At 37.4% G+C, this 18,727-nt stretch overlaps 2 protein-coding genes across 2 annotated transcripts in view; both read left to right on the top strand.

The window, feature by feature from the left end:
• Window positions 1-18,727, top strand: part of LOC100519859 (olfactory receptor 8B3-like) — a 36,279-nt gene that overhangs the window by 6,351 nt on the left and 11,201 nt on the right. The window lies entirely within an intron of this gene.
• LOC100519677 (olfactory receptor 8B3) lies at window positions 598-1,566 on the top strand. The gene has a single exon (XM_003130012.3). It carries the CDS (start codon window positions 625-627, stop codon window positions 1,564-1,566), a length of 942 nt encoding a protein of 313 aa, XP_003130060.1. The 5' UTR covers window positions 598-624.

The raw sequence follows: 18,727 nt of genomic DNA, 5'->3' as shown, positions 1-18,727 counted from the left end.
GGAACTAGAAAGTGAAGGACCAGATGAATTGGAGGGACAGATGAGGATATACCCCCACTACTGAAACCCATCCACAGGTAGGCTTGTTACCCAGCTACCCCATGCCTTTATCTTCTAGTAAAGACAGAACAGCTGTTTATCACATACAACTAGTGCAGAAAAAGACAGTGATTAAAATGTTGAGGGGTGTGGGTAGCAGTACCTTCAGACCCCATGAAGCAAAGAAGGACTGTGTCATCTCTGCCAGTCTGAATCTCTTTCTCATAAAGCTCATGTAAGGACAATAAGGCTATGTTCCCTCTTTTTTTTTTTTTTTTTGTCTTTTTAGCTATTTCTTGGGCCGCTCCTGCGGCATATGGAGGTTCCCAGGCTAGGGGTCGAATCAGAGCTGTAGCCACCGGCCTACGCCAGAGCCACAGCAACGCGGGATCCGAGCCACGTCTGCAACCTACACCACAGCTCACGGCAACGCCGGATCGTTAACCCACTGAGCAAGGGCAGGGACCGAACCCGCCACCTCATGGTTCCTAGTCGGATTCGTTAACCACTGCGCCACAATGGGAACTCCCTATGTTCCCTCTTAATGGGGTTTTCTTCTGTTCTCACAGATATCTGAAGCTGAACATGCTGGCTAGAAATGACTCCTTAGTGACTGAGTTTATTCTTGCTGGATTAACAGAGCGTCGAGAGCTCCAGCAACCCCTCTTTTACTTGTTTCTAATGATCTACATCGTCACCATGGTGGGCAACCTCAGCTTGATCATTCTTATTGGTCTAAATTCTCACCTCCACACCCCCATGTACTATTTCCTCTTCAACCTTTCCTTCATTGATCTCTGTTACTCTTCTGTTTTCACGCCCAAGATGCTCATGAGCTTTGTATCCAGGGGGAATATCATCTCCTACGTCGGGTGCATGACTCAGCTGTTTTTCTTTCTGTTTTTTGTCATCTCCGAATGCTATATGTTGACCTCAATGGCCTATGATCGCTATGTGGCCATCTGTAACCCGCTGCTGTATAAGGTCACCATGTCCCATCAGGTCTGTTCAGTGCTCGCTTTGGCTGCATATGTGATGGGACTTGCTGGAGCCTCTGCCCACACAGGGTGCATGCTTAGACTAACCTTCTGCAGTGTTAACGTCATCAACCATTACTTGTGTGACATCCTCCCACTGCTCCAACTCTCTTGCACCAGCACTTATGTCAATGAGGTCGTAGTTCTCATTGTCGTGGGTGTTAATATCACCGTGCCGAGTTTCACCATTCTGATTTCTTACATCTTCATCATCACTAGCATTTTTCATATCAAATCTGCTCAAGGAAGATCGAAAGCCTTCAGTACTTGTAGCTCCCACATTATTGCTCTTTCACTGTTTTTTGGTTCAGGAGCATTCATGTATCTTAAATATTCTTCTCCTGGATCTATGGAGCAGGGAAAGGTTTCTTCTGTTTTCTTTACTAACGTGGTGCCCATGCTCAATCCTTTGATTTACAGTTTGAGGAACAAGGATGTCAAAGTTGCACTGAGAAAATCCCTGTTTGAAATCCAGAGGAGAAAAATGTAATTTTAAGCAACAATAACATAAAGAGATTTAAATTTGTGCTTAATTTTTATTAATGTCTTTCAGGATGAGACTTGTTCATAACCATGTGGCCTCTACAGATTGTATTATGTGTGGTAAAATAGACTTCCTCAACATTTCTTTTCGTTGTTGTTGTCGTTGTTGTTGTTTCTTTTCTAGGGCTGCACCTGCGGCATATGGAGGTTCCCAGGCTAGGGGTCTAATCGGAGCTGTAGCTGCTGGCCTATGCCAGAGCCACAGCAATGCAGGATCTGAGCCGAGTCTGTGACCTACACCACAGCTCACGGCAGCGCTGGATCCCGAACCCACTGAGCGAGGCCAGGGATTGAACCTGCAACCGCATCGTTCCTAGTTGGATTCCTTAACCACTGAGCCACGATGGGAACTCCTCGACATTTTCTTTATAGCTGATCTAGTCTCATTTTTTCCCTCTGTATCTCTTGAACCCTTGTACCAGTTTACTAAGTAACTAATATCATCTTTATAAAAGGAAAATATAAACTGATTTTTTTTTTCATACTCTTTTTGGTTCCTGGGCTATTCCTAATCAGGACAAATATGGTGAATTTCATAAATACGTTAAGTTAAAATAGAGCTTGCTGATATAGATTAAAAAGTGCCAAATACTACAGAAGAATTCTCTTTTTAAACAATCCTGTTACTGGTATAGGTAGAAGGATTCAAAGCAATGTCATCATTGCAAATTTCATGAACAGCTTAGTGGAGGATCAAATCCTTCTGATGTTGTCATTTCGTTCTATTTTTCATACCACTTTTCATTTTATTATTCTTACTTTTCTTGTTCTCTTTGAAAATGGCAAAATCTGTTTCACATGCCACCTGCATCTGAGAGCCTCTATCAGCTAAATGCATTTAATATTCAAGAGAATACAGATAACTTCACCATATGTTGCCAAGCATAACATTTAGAGAGGGAGGATGACTAGAGGAAAAATATACGTGTATCTCATGATCCCAGTTATCATGATGGGTGGTTTATTAGAAACTTTGTGTTTGTTACTATCTAAAAGTGACAGCACATATTTTTTTTTTTTTTCTTTTGTCTTTTTTGTTGTTGTTGTTGTTGCTATTTCTTGGGCCGCTCCCGCGGCATATGGAGGTTCCCAGGCTAGGGGTCGAATTGGAGCTGTAGCCTCCGGCCTACGCCAGAGCCACAGCAACGCGGGATCCGAGCCGCGTCTGCAACCTACACCACAGCTCACGGCAACGCCGAATCTTTAACCCACTGAGCAAGGGCAGGGACCAAAGCCGCAACCTCATGGTTCCTAGTCGGATTCGTTAACCACTGCGCCACGACGGGAACTCCAGCACATATTTTTTTGAAAAAGCATATGGTTCTTACTGTAAATTTTGTTTTTTATCGCTTAAGGAAATACTACACATAATATTAGGAGAAACATTTTAGCCATGATTTACTTAACCAGTGAAGTATCATGTAAAAAGGCACATAGTAATGGTAATGAACCATATTCCTAGCAACATTTTCTGGAATAACTTAAACTTCATATCATCTGTAAGACAACAAATATATTTACCTTGATGCTTCTTGCTATGATTTCCCTATTTCTCCAGTGCTTTTCCCATTTGTGTATTTAGAGTATCAAATATAGTGGTAGGTCAAAAAAATTCTTGTTGAATTGGATTATTTTGTGTGGATAATAACTCAATTTTACTGTTATAAATAATAATAAAATATAATAATAAATAGTAAATTAGAACTTTGGGATATAATTTCTTCCAGGGAGTGGAATGTGACTGCTAGCTCCCCTTCAATAGAACCAGCTGTGGGGAGCATCACTGACTTTATAGTTGATAACCCTTTGGGTCCATCATGGTATCTAGGTGGAGTCCATGCTTACTCTAAGACATCTTCAACCAGTGGCTTAGCGTGATGGGTCATACCAAAGCTGGCCAATTTCTGTGCAGCATGGATCTCTTCTGACAGGCAGTCTTTGCTTGGGGACTTCCTATCCTATTTGAGATTTTTTTGAACTGCACTGTGGTCTGAGGTTTTTCTACCCAACCTTTCATCCAAGGTGTCACACTTTCATCCTGGTCTGAAGTTTTTTTAAACTGACTCCAACTCCTTCTCATTTTATCCTTCGCAGGCACTTAACACAATAAATTCCTTGGAAGTTTGATTATTTGTTAGCATCTCTTCTTTTTTTTTTTTTTTTTTTTGAGAACTCTAAATGATAGGATTTATACAACCTGATTTTAAAACTTAGTTTTACAGAGTTCCTGTTGTGGCACAGCAGAAACAAATCCAACTAGGAACCATGAGCTTGTGGGTTCAGTCCCTGGCCTCACTCAGTGGGTTAAGGATCTGGCATTGCTGTGAGCTGTGGTGTTGGACACAGACTTGACTCGGATCTGATGTTGCTGTGGCACAGACCAGCAGCTGTAGCTCTGATTCGACCCCCTAGCCTAGGAACCTTCATATGCTGTGCGTGCAGCCCTAGAAAGAAAAAGACCAAAAGTGATCATTAAAAAAAAAAAAAAAAACAAAAAACAGAAACTACCTGAAATGAAATACAGAGGGAAAAAATGGCTAGAAAAAAATGAGCAGAGCATCAATGAGCCCTAAGACATCAAGTAACCTGGTATGCATGTGATCAGAGTCCCAGACAGCAGGGAGAGGGAATGGTAGAAAAATATTTGAAGACAAAACAGCTGAAGACATCCACCTAAAGTATAACTATGCAGTGAATGTCCTCTGACCACTTAATCTAATTGGGGAACAAAGTTGACTAAATAAGCTAACAACTTTCATATAGGTATTGTTGAGCTAGGCTACTGGATTTACTACCCACTCAAAACAGCTAAAAATACTGAATATTCCACAATAATCTATTTTATGAATTGAGATTACATAAATTTTGCATTATTTATTTTTTGTTTGTTTCTTAGGCCACACCTGTGGCATATGCAAATTCTATTGCTATTATTTAAGTTCACTCATCATTTTAGGGTATAGTAATCAAAACATTAGTTTCATTATAAATATGGACAAGTAAATCCACACACAATAGAATATTCAGAAACAAGTCCTCACTTACACAGTTAATTGATTTTAAACCAAGCAACTATGTAAAACGTTAATCTTCTAAGCAATTGATGCTGGAAATACTATATCTGAGGAAAACAATGAGCTTTTATCTCTACCTCACACTATACACAAAAATTAATTTTAATGAATCAAAACTATACACACAAAGCTTAAACATACCTCTTCTAGAAGAAAACATAGACACATGTTGGTGTGGGCACAGATTTCTTAGACATGTTCTAGAAAGCACTAAAAGAAGAAGAGGTAAATGAGCTTTAATGAATTAGAACATCTATTTATAAAATAAATATTTAGGCTAAACTGCAGACTAGAGGAATATTTGCAATACATAGACTTAATAAATGTATTGTATCCAGAGTAACATCTTATTTAAAACGTGTCTCAGTGATAAAAAGACCATTTCGTACAGTGACATATGATTTGAAAGACACATCCCAAAGGAACATGTATAAATGGCCAGTAAGTATAAGGAAGTGTGCCTTATTTGCTGCACCCCCCTTAGATGTACATCAGAAGCTGGACAGCAGTCCTTCACCAACTGTATTTTGCTCCATTGTGTCACTGCCCAGACTTTAGCCCTTGCGTGTCTCAGACACTTGTCAGGGGTTCTTCTTGGTCTCTCTCCATGTTGGACCCTGCACTCTTCATGGAACCCCTGTTTCAGAGGTCCAAGCATTAACTGTGGGGCACCTCTACACCCTCCGTTAATCCAGGCACCAGTCCTGTAGCGGGTCTCCTCTGGGATTCTAGAATCTGGTTGATGCTTCTATTTCTCATTGTTCCATCAGTTCTGAGAATGGTACCTATTTTTTTTTAATAGGTTATTAGTCTTTATATTTTCTCTACTTAATCTTTTGCTCTATCCTCTTTGCAATAGCTATATACCCAGTTCTCTTTTTAAAATATGTTACATAGGAAATACATGAGTATACTTATTTTTTGGAGTGGAATTTAAAGCAGCGAACATGTTTTATGTGATTTTCTTGGACTGACTTGCCCTTCTCACAGGTCGTATCCTGACTAAATCAGCACATGCCAAGTCCTGATGACAGTGATTAGTCAGAAATTGTCATTTGGCTATAGTTTTTTCTGCTAAAATTGTTTTGACAAAGTTTTCTCCTTATAGTTACCGAATTGTTAAGATTAAATCCAGGGATCATGGTAGTCCTGTTTTTACTATATGGAGAGAATTCATCTGAGGTTAAAACATAGAACCAAGCAGAACAAAGCATGGGAAGGGAGACGTGCCTCCATGAATGGTTGGCCCTGTTCAGCCACCTAAAGGGATGTGTCATTTCTTTTTTCTTTTTTTTTTCTTTCCTATTGAGGTGTAGTTAATTTACAATATGGTGTCAATTTCTGCTGTATGGCAAAGTGACCCAGTAATACATACATATATGTATACATATATATATATATATATATATATATAGTTTTTTCATATTATTTTCCATCAAATTATGTCACAAGAGGTTGGATATAGTTCCCTGTGCTGTACAGTAGGACCTCATTGTTCATCTATTCTTTTTTTTTTTTTTTTTTTTTTTTTTTTTTTGTTGTTGCTATTTCTTGGGCCGCTCCCGCGGCATATGGAGGTTCCCAGGCTAGGGGTTGAATCAGAGCTGTAGCCACTGGCCTACGCCAGAGCCACAGCAACACGGGATCCGAGCCGCGTCTGCAACCTACACCACAGCTCACGGCAACGCCGGATCGTTAACCCACTGAGCAAGGGCAGGGACTGAACCCGCAACCTCATGGTTCCTAGTCGGATTCGTTAACCACTGCGCCACGACGGGAACTCCTGTTCATCTATTCTTAATGTAATAGTTCGCATCTACTAACCCCAAACTCCCAGTCCATTCCACTTCTTCCCCCCCCTGTCCCCTTGGCAGCCACAAGTCTGTTCTTCATGTCTCTGAGTTTGTTTCTGTTCTGCAGTTAGGTTTATTTGTGCCACATTTTAGATTCCACATATATATGATATCATATGGTGTTTGTCTTTTTCTTTTTGACTTACTTCACTTAGTATGAGACTCTCTAGTTGCTGCAAATGCAGGCCATGTCTATTCTTGACTTATCAGTTTCACACACTTTTTGGGAGTGTGCTGGTTTATCTAGGTGAAATATAGTGCAGCATGACACATGCCTTGTAGTCTGAATGTGATACCCAAGTCCCCAGCATATGCTGATGGCAGTATGAGTGAGTCAGTAAAATGTCCAGCTTGGTCCATGAATCAACAGGCTTGTTTTACAGGTTGACTTTGTATTCTTCTGATCAGGCTGACAAAAGTGGCCATTAAAGAAAAAAAAAAAAAAAACTAAACTAATAGTTCATATAAAACTAAAATGATTAAAAATTCAAATATAGTGTTTAAAAAGTACTGTAATTATAGAATTTGAATTAAAATTTTTTTCAATGTGTCAAACGTTTTAAAGACACCTTTAAGATATTTGGAAGTATTGTGTCTGTAAATTGATGAATTTCTTGAAGATATGTATAGTATCATATGTGGCTTTATGATCCTTTGGTACGGGCTTCATAAATACGGTTTTAAATGGAGAAAATTTGTTTTATTCATGTGGAGTTCCCATATAAACACATGTTAAAGGCATAGGGCTTAGAGTATACCCTACATAGATGTTCTCTAGAGGGAAAGAGTAGAATGTGTCTGCTGAGAGGGCACATACCACACTTTGATCAGTGGCAACATTGGTCAGCCAAGTGTATTTCAATAGCCCAGCCAAAGAGGTACTCTATCACCTGTTCACCAGCTACAGTAGCCACATGGATAGGAGCCCCATAGGGCTGCTGGAGGAGTTTGTGTTTCAGGTGCCTGAGGAGCACGGTGGTCACCTGTAGGTGCTAAAGTCTGTGGTGGAGGGAGGCCAGGCAGGCAATCCTGATGTTCACAGCTCCAGGGAGATGCCAGTCTTTGTCTCCCCATGTCAGATACTTCTGTCCATCTCCAAGCAATTTATCCATTTTGTTTCATCTAAACTGGTTGCAGTGTGATTGCTCCAAGAGTGCACAAGCCTCCTGCAAATTGGGCTTCTTTGTTAGTTTGAAATATTTGAAGTTAAAAAGCAAAATTGATTCCAAATTCATTGAACATTAAATGTGTCAGTAAAAGAAAATAACTCATTATTTAAATGTGAATTCAATGGCAAAGTTTTAAATGATGGTGAAAATAATTTAAACTCTATCACCTGTGCACACAAAATTTCTCATTGATGATGATATAAAAGAAATTGGAGAAATAGTCATTAAAAATTCTTGATCAGGAATTGCAAATAACTGTTTCAAGTACAAAGCCTGTAACAAAAAATTACATTTCAGAGGCAAGTAGAAATTTTTTATTTAGAATTATGAATATATTTTATTGGGGAATATTTAATTAAAATCCATAAATTAATATACCATTTAAGAGATATTTTTGATATTTCATTTTGATATTTGAATAATTTACATTATAGTATTAATGAGTACACCAATTTTTCTATTTTACTATCAAATATAACATAGCTCTGAAAAGTTCTTAAAACATACATTTGCAATTTAATAAATAATGCAAAATTGGGAGTTCCTGTTGTGGCTTAATAGGTTACAAGCCTCACTAGTATCCATGAGGATGCGAGTTTGATCCCTGGCCTTGCTCAATGGGTTAAGGATCCAGTGTTGCTTTGACCTGTGGTGTAGGTCACAGATGTGACTTGGATCCCACTGTTGTGGCTGTGGCATAGGCTGGCAGCTGCAGTTCCAATTCGACCCCTAACATGGGAACTTGCATATGCCACAGGTGTGGCCCTAAGAAACAAACAAAAAATAAATAATGCAAAATTTATTCAATTCATAAAATAGATTATTGTGGAATATTTTATTCAGTATTTTTAGCTGTTTTGAGTGGGTAGTAAATCCAGTAGCCTAGCTCAACAATACCTATATGAAAGTTGTTAGCTTATTTAGTCAACTTTGTTCCCCAATTAGATTAAGTGGTCAGAGGACATTCACTGCATAGTTATACTTTAGGTGGATGTCTTTAGCTGTTTTGTCTTCAAATATTTTTCTACCATTCCCTCTCCCTGCTGTCTGGGACTCTGATCACATGCATACCAGGTTACTTGATGTCTTAGGGCTCATTGATGCTCTGCTCATTTTTTTCTAGCCATTTTTTCCCTCTGTATTTCATTTCAGGTAGTTTCTGTTGCTGTTATTTAAGTTCACTCATCAATTCTTCTATGTGGTTTTAACTCCATTCAGCACATTTATTTTTACACAAATATTTTAGAATTATTTTAGGTTTACAGAAAAATTGATGTAGTGCAGAGAGTTACTATACATTTCACGTCTAGTTCCTCTTGCTCTCTTACATTAGTGCAATACATTTGTTATAGTTAATGAACCAACATCGATAAAATACTATTAAACATCATACTTAATTTAGATTTCTCTTAGTCCTTTTTCTATCCCAGGATCCCAGTTAGGGTACTACTTTGCACTGATTTGTCAGTCATGTCTCATTAGGTTCCTCCTGGCTGTCACATTTTCTCAGACTTCCCATGTTTTGGATGACTTCGTCAGTTGTTTTTTTTTTTTTTTTTTTTTTTTTAATTTTAATTTTTGGCTGCCACACGGCATATGGAGTTCATGGGTCAGGGATCACTTCCAAGCTGCAGTTGTGACCTGCACCACAGCTGTGCAATGCAGGATCCTTTAACCCATTGCTCCAGGTGCTTCCTGGTGCTGCAGAGACGCTGCTGATCTCATTGTGCCACAGCAGGAACACTGAATTTGACAGTTTTGAAGAATATTAGATATTTTGTAGAATATCCCTCAATTGGGATTTTTAAATGTTTTTCCTCATGATTATTTTGGAATTACGCATTTTTTGGATTTGTCAGATTGTTCATTTCATACATTGTATTTTTTCAGATCAAGGAAGTCAGTGTGGGTCTTTTGATTTCTTTAATGTCTTTCCTTAATATGCACTGTTTCTTGGTGTAGGTCACACCTTCCTTTTTTGCATGCCTGGCTTTAAGCTAGTTTTCAGTTGGATTTCCTGTTATTTTAAACATGAAGTTTGCCATATTTGAAAACTGAAATTACTGGCTTGTAAATTTTTTGTAAGAAAGTAAAACGAGGTTAAAGCTTGGCTGTTGCTATAGGTGATAGAAACAAACACTGTGATAATTGGCAGGGCTTGTGGAGCACAAGCTTAAATGGTTGTATCTGATTTTTTTTTCTGGGTTCTCTTTCTTTATGCTAACTAAATTGAATTTCTCTAGGTTTGACACATGGATTCTGTACAAGTCAATATAGCCTTTATAGAAACACCCAAGCCGAGTCCTGTGTAAAATACTTACCCATTTGGTCCAGTTTTAAGCTTCTAAGGGTGGTATGGAAAGGTGTGGATGGGCCTACCTCTACTGATGTTACAGATTAGAGATGTGTTAACAAAAAGTAGACACTAGATTTCCCTTGTAAGTCCTGGTAGATCCCCTGAACAGTATATTACTTAAAATATTGAGCTCCATCAATTTTTACACAAATTTTACTTATAAAGTTTCATAAAAACCTTTAAAATTATATTTTATGAGGCCTAGTTTATACATAGTAAAATATGCACATATACATATTGCATGACTTTTTACCTAAGTAGAAATTCATCTAATCATCACCCAGAAAAAGATATAGAACACTTCCATGACCCCAGAAACTTTCCTCATGTTGATTTCTAGTCCATAGCCAACTCCCATCCACCAGTTGAGGTAGTCATTGCTCTGATTTCTATCACTTTAGAGTAATTTTCCTGTCCTTAGAAATCCTATAAAGAAAATCATACTGCTTACACTCTTTTCTATCCACCTTCTTCATTCAACGTAATGATTTTTGTATTTCAGCCATATTGGTGCATGTATCAGAACATTACTTTCCTAGAAGTATTTCATTGAATGTGTTTTGCATGATTTACTTTTCTATTCTCTTATTGATGAAAATTTGACTATTAAAACATTTGGCTGTTACAATAAAAAATGAACATTCTTGTACAAGTTGTTTTTTTTTTTTTTTTTTAAGCTTATGCACTAATTTCTATGGATATACAACCAGCCATGGGATGTCTGGATCAGAGGCTATATATATGCAATGTGGTTAGAAAATACAAATTTGTTTTCAAAAATATCTATACAGTTTTACTCTCCTAGCAGCAGTGTATGAAAGTTCAAGGTGTGTTCCACATTCATATGTACACTTGGTATAGTCAGTCTTATTAAATCTAGCCATTCTGGTGTATAAGCAGTGGTTTCTCATTATAATTTCCATTTGCATTTTCCTTGTAACAAAGGGTGCCTAGATATATTTTTCAAATTTTATTAATATTTGATCCTGTATTGCTTTTTGGAGTGATAACTTTAAAAAGTTTTCTAGGAGTTTCCATTGTGGCTAAAGGGTTAAGAACCCAATGTTGTCTCTGTGAGGATGTGCCTCAGTGGTTTTGCTGAGTGGGTTAAGGACTTGGTGTTGATACAAGCTGTGGCATAGGTCACAGATGAGGCTTGGCTCTGGTGTTGCTGTGGCTGTGGTGTAGGTCTGCAGCTGCAACTCCAATTCAACCCCTAGCCTGGGAACTTCCATATACCACAGATGTAGCCTTAAAAGGAAAAAACAAATATTTAAAAAAAAATTGATAGCAACAACTATAAAAACAAACACATGAAGGACAAAACCTCTTGGAGCTAATATATCACTATGGGAAAGTCATAGGATACAGAGTTAACATACAAAGGTTAATAGCCTTCCTAAGGCTAGCCCCAGGATAACTGTAATTTGTAATGAAAATTGTAATACTGTTCATATTAGCAAGCCACCCCCACTCTCCAAAAAGGAGAAATATTTAGTTATAAATCTAACGAAATATATATGGGATCTGTTTGTGGAAAACTACCAAATTTTAATGGAAGTAATTTAAAAAGTCTAAGTAAATGGAAAGATGCTCCATGTTCATGAATTGAAAGACTCAATTATGTTAAGATGTCAATATTTACCAACTTCATCTGTAAAGTCAATGAGTCAGTCCCAGTCAAAATTCCAGCAAGTTTGTGGATATCAACAAATTGATTCTAAAGTTTATGTAGAAAGGCAAAAGACTCAGAATATCAAATACAATACTAAAGAAGAACAAAGTTATATGACAGACAACTTTAAGACTCACTATAAAACTGTAGTAATCAAGACACTATGCTATTGATGAAAGAAAAGACATATAGACCAGTGGGTCAGAAGAGAGAGCCCAGAAGTATGCCTACAAAATATAGTCAACTGATCTTTGATAAAAGGGCAAAGGCAATCAGTGGAGAAATGATAGTCTTTTTGACAATGATGCTAGAAAAATCAGATACCTGTATGCAAAAACATGAATTTAGACACAGACTTTACACCTTAAAAAATAAAAAACCTTCCAAATAGATTATAGACTTAAGTGTAAAAGGCAAAATGCAGGCTACAAAACTTCTAGAGGAACTTCTAAGAGAGAGTTTGGGTGAATTTAGGTGAATTAGGAGAATCTGGGTTTGGTGATGAGTTTTTAGTTGCAATACCATAGCATGATTTGTGAAGGAAAAACGGTGATATGGACTTTATCAAAATCAAAATTAGAAATTTCTGCTCTGTAAATGTTAAGAAAACTAAAAACAAGGCACAGAATTGGAGAAAATGTTTGCAAAATGCGTGAGAAAGGACTTGTATCTACAATATATGAAGAATTCTAAGACTCCACAATAAACAAATAGCTAAATAAAAGAATGAGCCAAATATCTGAACAGATACTACCTACACCTAGAAAGATATGCATGTGAAAAATAAGCATTTGAAAAGTTGCTTAACATTATTTGTTTTTAGGGAATTTCAGATCAAAATAACAATAAGCTACCACAACAAACCTATTTAAATGAAAAATTGAAAAATTGACATTATCGAATGCTAATGAGGATGTGGCTCAATAGAAACTCTCTCATTGTTGCTGAGAATGCAAAATGGTATTGCCATATTGGAGGGTTGGCAATTTTTTTTGTTTGTTTTTTTAACTTTTTATATTTTTATTTTTTTCAGTTATAGATGGTTTACAGTGTTCTGTGAATTTTCTACTGTACATCATGGTGACCCAGTTACATATACATGTATACATTCTTTTTTCTCACATTATCATTCTCCATCATAAGTGACTAAACATAGTTTCCAGTGCTACACAGCAGGATCTCATTGCGTATCCATTCCAAAGGCAATAGTCTGCATCTATTAATCTCATCCTCATCCTCCCCCTTGGCAACCACAAGTCTGTTCTCCAAGTCCATGTTTTTCTTTTCTGTGGAAAGGTTCATTTGTGCCCTATATTAGATTCCAGATATAAGTGATACCATATGGTATCTGTCTTTCTTTTTCTGACTTATTTCCCTCAGTATGAGAGTCTCTAATTCTGTCCGTGTTGCTGCAAATGGCATTACTTTGCTCTTTTTTATGGCTGAGTAGTATTCCATTGTGTATATATACCACATCTTCCTAATCCAGTCATCTGTCGATGGACATTCGGGATGTTTCCATGTCTTGGCTATTGTGAATAGTACTGCAGTGTACATGCGGGTGTATGTGTCTTTTTCAAGGAAAGTTTTATCTGGATCTATGCCCGAGAGTGGGATTGCTGGGTCATGTGGAAGTTCTATGTATAGTTTTCTAAGATACCTCCATACTTTTCTCCATAGTGGTTGTACCAGCTTAGATTCCCAGCAACAGTGCAGGAGGGTTCCCTTTTCTCTACACCCCCTCCAGCATTTGTTATTTGTGCACTTATTAATGATGGCCATTCTGACTGGTGTGAGGTGGTATCTCATGGTAGTTTTGATTTGCATTTCTCTGATAATCAGTGATGTTGAGCATTTTTTTCATGTGCTTGTTGGCCATCTGTGTATCTTCTTTGGAGAAATGTATATTTAGGTCTTTTGCCCATTTTTCCATTGGGTTGTTGGCTTTTTTGCTGTTGAGTTGTATAAGTTGCTTCTATATTTTAGAGATTAAGCCCTTGTCAGTTGCATCATTTGACACTATTTTCTCCCATTCTGTAAGTTGTCATTTTGTTTTCTTTTTGGTTTCCTTTGCTGTGCAAAAACTTGTCAGTTTGATTAGGTCCCATTGGTTTATTTTTGCTTTGATTTCTGTTGCTTTGGGAGACTGACCTGAGAAAACATTTGTAAGGTTGATGTCAGAGAATGTTTTGCCTATGTTCTCTTCCAGGAGTTTGATGGTGTCTTGTCTTACATTTAAGCCTTTAAGCCATTTTGCATTTATTTTTGTGCCTGGTGTGAGGGTGTGTTCCAGGTTCACTGATTTGCATGCAGCTGCCCAGGTTTCCCAGCAATACTTGCTGAAAACACTGTCTTTTTCCCATTTTATGTTCTTGCCTCCCTTGTCAAAGATTAATTGACCATAGGTGTCTGGGTTTATTTCTGGGTTCTCTCTTCTGTTCCACTGGTCTGTCTGTCTGTTTTGGTACCTGTACCACACTGTCCTGATGACTGTGGCTTTGTAATATTGGCTGAAGTCTGGGAGAGTTATGCCTCCTGCTTGGTTTTTGTTCCTCAGGATTGCTGTGGCAATTCTGGGTCTTTTGTGGTTCCGTATAAAATTTTGGATTGTTTGTTCTAGTTCTGTGAAAAATGTCATGGGTTATTTGATAGGGATTGCCTTGAATCTGGAGATTGCTTTGGGTAGTATGGCCATTTTTACAATATTAATTTTTCCAACCCAGGAGCATGGAATATCTTTCCATTTCTTTACCTCTTCTTTAATTTCCTTGATAAATATTTTATAATGCTGGTCATATAAGTCCTTTACCTCCTTGGTCATGTGTACTCCCAGGTATTTGATTTTTGGGGGTGCAAGTTTGAAAGATATTGTATTTTTGTATTCCTTTTCTAATATTTCATTGTTAGTGTACAGAAATCCAACTGATTTCTGAATGTTAATGTTATACCCTGCTACTTTGCTGAATTTGTTGATCAGTTCGAGTATTTTTCGGGTTGAATCCTTACTGGTTCTATATATAGTATCATGTCATCTGCATACAGTGACCGTTTTACATCTTCTCTTCCTGTTTGGATGCCTTTAATTTCTTTGGTTTGTCTGATTGCTGTGGCTAGGACTTCCAATACTATGTTGAATAAGAGTGGTGAGAGTGGACATCCTTGTCTTGTTCCAGATTTTAGTGGGAAGGCTTTCAGCTTTTTTCCATTGAGTATTATATTAGCTGTGGGTTTGTCATAAATGGCTTTGATTATGTTCAGGAATGTTCCCTCTATACCCACTTTGGTAAGAGTTTTGATCATGAATGATTGTTGGACTTTGTCAAATGCTTTTTCTGCATCTATTGTGATGATTATGTGGTTTTTGACTTCGTTTTGTTAATGTGGTGTATGATGTTGATTGATTTTGGTATGTTGAATCATCCTTGTGAACTTGGGATGAATCCCACCTGGTCATGATGTATGATTTTTTTGATATGTTGTTGGATTTGGTTAGCTAAAATTTTGTTGAGAATTTTTGTGTCTATATTCATCAACGATATTGGCTGATATTTTTTTTATTTTGGTGGTATCTTTGTCTGGTTTTGGAATTAGGGTTGATGGTGGTGTCATAGAATGTCTTTGGGAGTGTTCCTTCTTCAACCTTTTGGAAATGTTTAAGGAGGATGAGTATAAGTTCCTCTTTGTTTCTTTGGTAGAATTTGCCTGGGAAGCCATCTGGTCCTGGACTTTTATTTGTACGGAGTGTTTTTTATGACATATTCAATATCATTTCTAGTGATCAGTGTGTGTTCAGTTGATCTATTTTTTCTTGATTCAGTTTTGGCAGCGTCTAAGTCTCCAGAAAGTTGTCCATTTCTTCTAGGTTGTCAAATTTATTGGCATATAATTGTTTATAGAATTCTCTCATGGTTTTTTGTATTTCTGTAGTATCTGTTGTGATTTTTCCTTTTTCATTTCTCATTTTGATTATATGGTGTTTTTCTCTCCCCTTCTTGGTGAGTCTAGCCAGAGGTTTGTCAATTTTGTTTACCCCTTAAAAGAACAAGCTCTTGGTTTTATTGATTTTGTGTATTGTTTTTTGAATCTCTATGTTATTGACTTCCTCTTTGATCTTTGTGATTTCCTTCCTTCTGCTGACTTTAGGTTTTGTTTGTTCTTCTTTTTCTGATTCATTTAGGTGGTGGGTTAAGTTGTCAATGTGAGATTTTTCTTCTTTTTTGAGGAAGGCCTGTATTGCTATGAACTTCCCTCTGTCTCGATTTTTTTTTTTTTTTTAGCATCTTCATGTTTGGATCTGTATGCTGGCTTATTTAAGTGACTGCTTTCCAATTGTGGTTTCCTCCATCCTAGTTCTTCCTTTTTTTTTTTATATTTAGAGAAGCCCTTTCAGTATTTCTTTTAGAATGGGTTTAGTATTGCTGTACTCTTTTAGCTTTTGTTTGTTGGAGAAATTCTTTATTTTCCCTTCTATTTTAAATGGTATTCTTGCTGGATAGAGTATTCTAGGTTGCAGGTTTTTTCTTTTTAGTGCTTTAAATATGTCTTGCCTCTCCCTTCTGGCCTGTAGTGTTTCTGTAGAGAAATCAGCTGATAGCCTTATGGGGGTTCCCTTATAATTAATGCTTTGCCTTTCTCTTGCTGCCTTTAGAATTCTCTCTTTATCTTTAACTTTTGCCATTTTTATTATAGTATGTCTTGGTGTGGGTCTGTTTCTGTTCAACTTGTTTGGGGCCCTGTGTGCTTCTTGTATCTTGATATCAGTATCCTTTAGATTTGGAAAGTTTTCAGCCATAATTTCTTCAAATTATTTTCAATCCCCTTTCTTTTACTTTTCCTTCCGCAATTCCTATTATGCATAGATTGGCCCACTTTATATTATCCCATAGGTCTCTTATATTGCTTTCATATTTTTTCATTTGGTTTTGTGTCTGCTGTCCTGATTGAGTGATTTCCATTATTCCATCTTCCATGTCACTAATTCATTCCTCTGTGTTATTCATTCTGGTCCTTATTGCCTTTAGCTTGGTTTGTATCTCTGCAAATGAATTTTCTAGTTTTTCTTGGCTCCTTATATTTTCTAGCTCCTTTCTAAGGAACTCTTCATTACTGTTCATATCCTGTCTAAATTCCTTCAGTATTTTCACTCTCTCCCTTTTTTTTTTTATTTTATTTTCCCACTGTACAGCAAGGGGGTCACGTTATCCTTACATGTATACATTACAATTACAGTTTTTCCCCCACCATTTCTTCTGTTGCAACATGAGTATCTAGACATAGTTCTCAATGCTATTCAGCGGGATCTCCTTGTAAATCTATTCTAGGTTGTGTCTGATAAGCCCAAGCTCCCAATCCCTCCCACTCCCTCCCCCTCCCATCAGGCAACCACAAGTCTCTTCTCCAAGTCCATGATTTTCTCTTCTGAGGAGATGTTCATTTGTGCTGGATATTAGATTCCAGTTATAAGTGATATCATATGGTATTTCTCTTTGTCTTTCTGGCTCATTTCACTCAGTATGAGATTCTCTACTTCCATCCATGTTGCTGCAAATGGCATGATGTCATCCTTTTTTATGGCTGAGTAGTATTCCATTGTGTATATATACCACATCTTCCGAATCCAATCCTCTGTCAATGGACATTTGGATTGTTTCCATGTCCTGGCTATTGTGAATAGTGCTGCAATGAACATGCGGGTGCATGTGTCTCTTTTAAGTAGAGCTTTGTCCGGATAGATGCCCAAGAGTGGGATTGCAGGGTCATATGGAAGTTCTATGTATAGATTTCTAAGGTATCTCCAAACTGTTCTCCATAGTGGCTGTACCAGTTTACATTCCCACCAACAGTGCAGGAGGGTTCCCTTTTCTCCACAGCCCCTCCAGCACTTGTTATTTGTGGATTTATTAATGATGGCCCTTCTGACTGGTGTGAGGTGGTATCTCATGGTAGTTTTGATTTGCATTTCTCTTATAATCAGCGATGTTGAGCATTTTTTCATGTGTTTGTTGGCCATCTGTGTATCTTCTTTGGAGAAATGTCTATTCAGGTCTTTTGCCAATTTTTCCATTGATTGATTGGCTTTTTTGCTGTTGAGTTGTATAAGATGCTTATATATTCTAGAGATTAAGCCCTTGTCAGTTGCATCATTTGAAACTATTTTCTCCCATTCTGTAAGCTGTCTTTTTGTTTTCTTTTGGGTTTCCTTTGCTGTGCAAAAGCTTTTCAGTTTGATGAGGTCCCATGGGTTTATTTTTGCTCTAGTTTCTATTGCTTTGGGAGACTGACCTGAGAAAATATTCATGATGTTGATGTCAGAGAGTGTTTTGCCTATGTTTTCTTCTAGGAGTTTGATGGTGTCCTGTCGTATATTTAAGTCTTTCAGCCATTTGGAGTTTATTTTTGTGCATGGTGTGAGGGTGTGTTCTAGTTTCATTGCTTCATTGCTTTGCATGCAGCTGTCCAGGTTTCCCAGAAATGCTTGCTGAATAGACTTTCCTTTTCCCATTTTATGTTCTTGCCTCCCTTGTCAAAGATTAATTGACCATAGGTGTCAGGGTTTATTTCCAGATTCTCTATTCTGTTCCATTGGTCTGTCTGTCTGTTTTGATACCAGTACCACACTGTTTTGATGACTGTGGCTTTGTAGTATTTCTTGAAGTCTGGGAGAGTGATGCCTCCTGCTTGGTTTTTGTTCCTCAGGATTGCTTTGGCGATTCTGGGTCTTTTGTGGTTCCATATAAATGTTTGGATTGTTTGTTCTAGTTCTGTGAAAAATGTCATGGGTCATTTGATAGGGATTGCATTGAATCTTTAGATTGCTTTGGGTAGGATGGCCATTTTTACAATATTGATTTTTCCAATCCAGGAACATGGAATATCTTTCCATTTCTTTACATCTTCTTTGATTTCTTTGATTAAGGTTTTATAGTTCTCGGCATATAGGTCCTTTACCTCTTTGGTCAGGTGTATTCCGAGGTATTTGAT

Source organism: Sus scrofa, chromosome 9 (genome assembly GCF_000003025.6).
Source record: "Sus scrofa isolate TJ Tabasco breed Duroc chromosome 9, Sscrofa11.1, whole genome shotgun sequence".
Taxonomy (NCBI): domain Eukaryota; kingdom Metazoa; phylum Chordata; class Mammalia; order Artiodactyla; family Suidae; genus Sus; species Sus scrofa.
This window is presented reverse-complemented; position numbering and strand designations above follow the sequence as displayed.

Excerpts from the sequence above, each read along its gene's own strand:
- LOC100519677 (XM_003130012.3), top strand. The coding sequence starts at position 625 with ATGCTGGCTAGAAATGACTCCTTAGTGACTGAGTTTATTCTTGCTGGA.